The 450-nt window shown below is 55.3% G+C and overlaps 1 protein-coding gene across 1 annotated transcript in view; it reads right to left on the bottom strand.

The window, feature by feature from the left end:
* Positions 1-215: 215 nt before the first annotated feature.
* Positions 216-450, bottom strand: part of EMH_0051070 (uncharacterized protein) — a gene marked incomplete at both ends in the record, with an annotated part of 5962 nt that continues 5727 nt past the window's right edge. The window contains 1 exon segment of the mRNA XM_013496715.1: positions 216-450. Within this exon segment, the coding sequence (XP_013352169.1) occupies positions 216-450 (235 nt within the window).

The following is a 450-nucleotide window of genomic DNA, read 5'->3' as shown; positions in this document are numbered from 1 at the left end:
TTGCTGCCTCGGATTGTCTCGCTTCGCAGGCCGCTTTCTTACTCTCGGTGCACGTGCAGCAGCAGCAGCAGCACCACCACGGACAGCAGCAGCAGCAGGTAAAGGAAACACATCTATATCACCAGCAGCAGCAGCAGAAGCAGCAGCTGCAGCAGCAGCAGCAGCAGCACCAGAAGAGAAGTCAACCGAAGAAAGAGGGAAAACGCCTGGAGTGGCTACAAGGGACCCCCAAATGTATTGACTGGGCCTTCTCGAGTTTTGTATGGCGACCTGCTGCTGCTGCTGCTGCTGCTGTTGCTGCTGCTGCTGCTGCTGCTGCTGGGGGTCCTGAAATAGTGTTCGCTTTGCAAACTCCATCTCTTCTTTTGTGTAGATGAACGGCAACTCGAGATATTGTTGACGGCATTGAGGACACCCACACTGCTGCTGCTGCTGCTGCAGCTGCAGCAT

Source organism: Eimeria mitis, genomic scaffold (genome assembly GCF_000499745.2).
Source record: "Eimeria mitis Houghton genomic scaffold, Emh_scaff2255, whole genome shotgun sequence".
NCBI lineage: Eukaryota > Apicomplexa > Conoidasida > Eucoccidiorida > Eimeriidae > Eimeria > Eimeria mitis.
The sequence above is the reverse complement of the archived record's forward strand: the minus strand, read 5'-3'. Positions and strand labels throughout refer to the sequence as shown.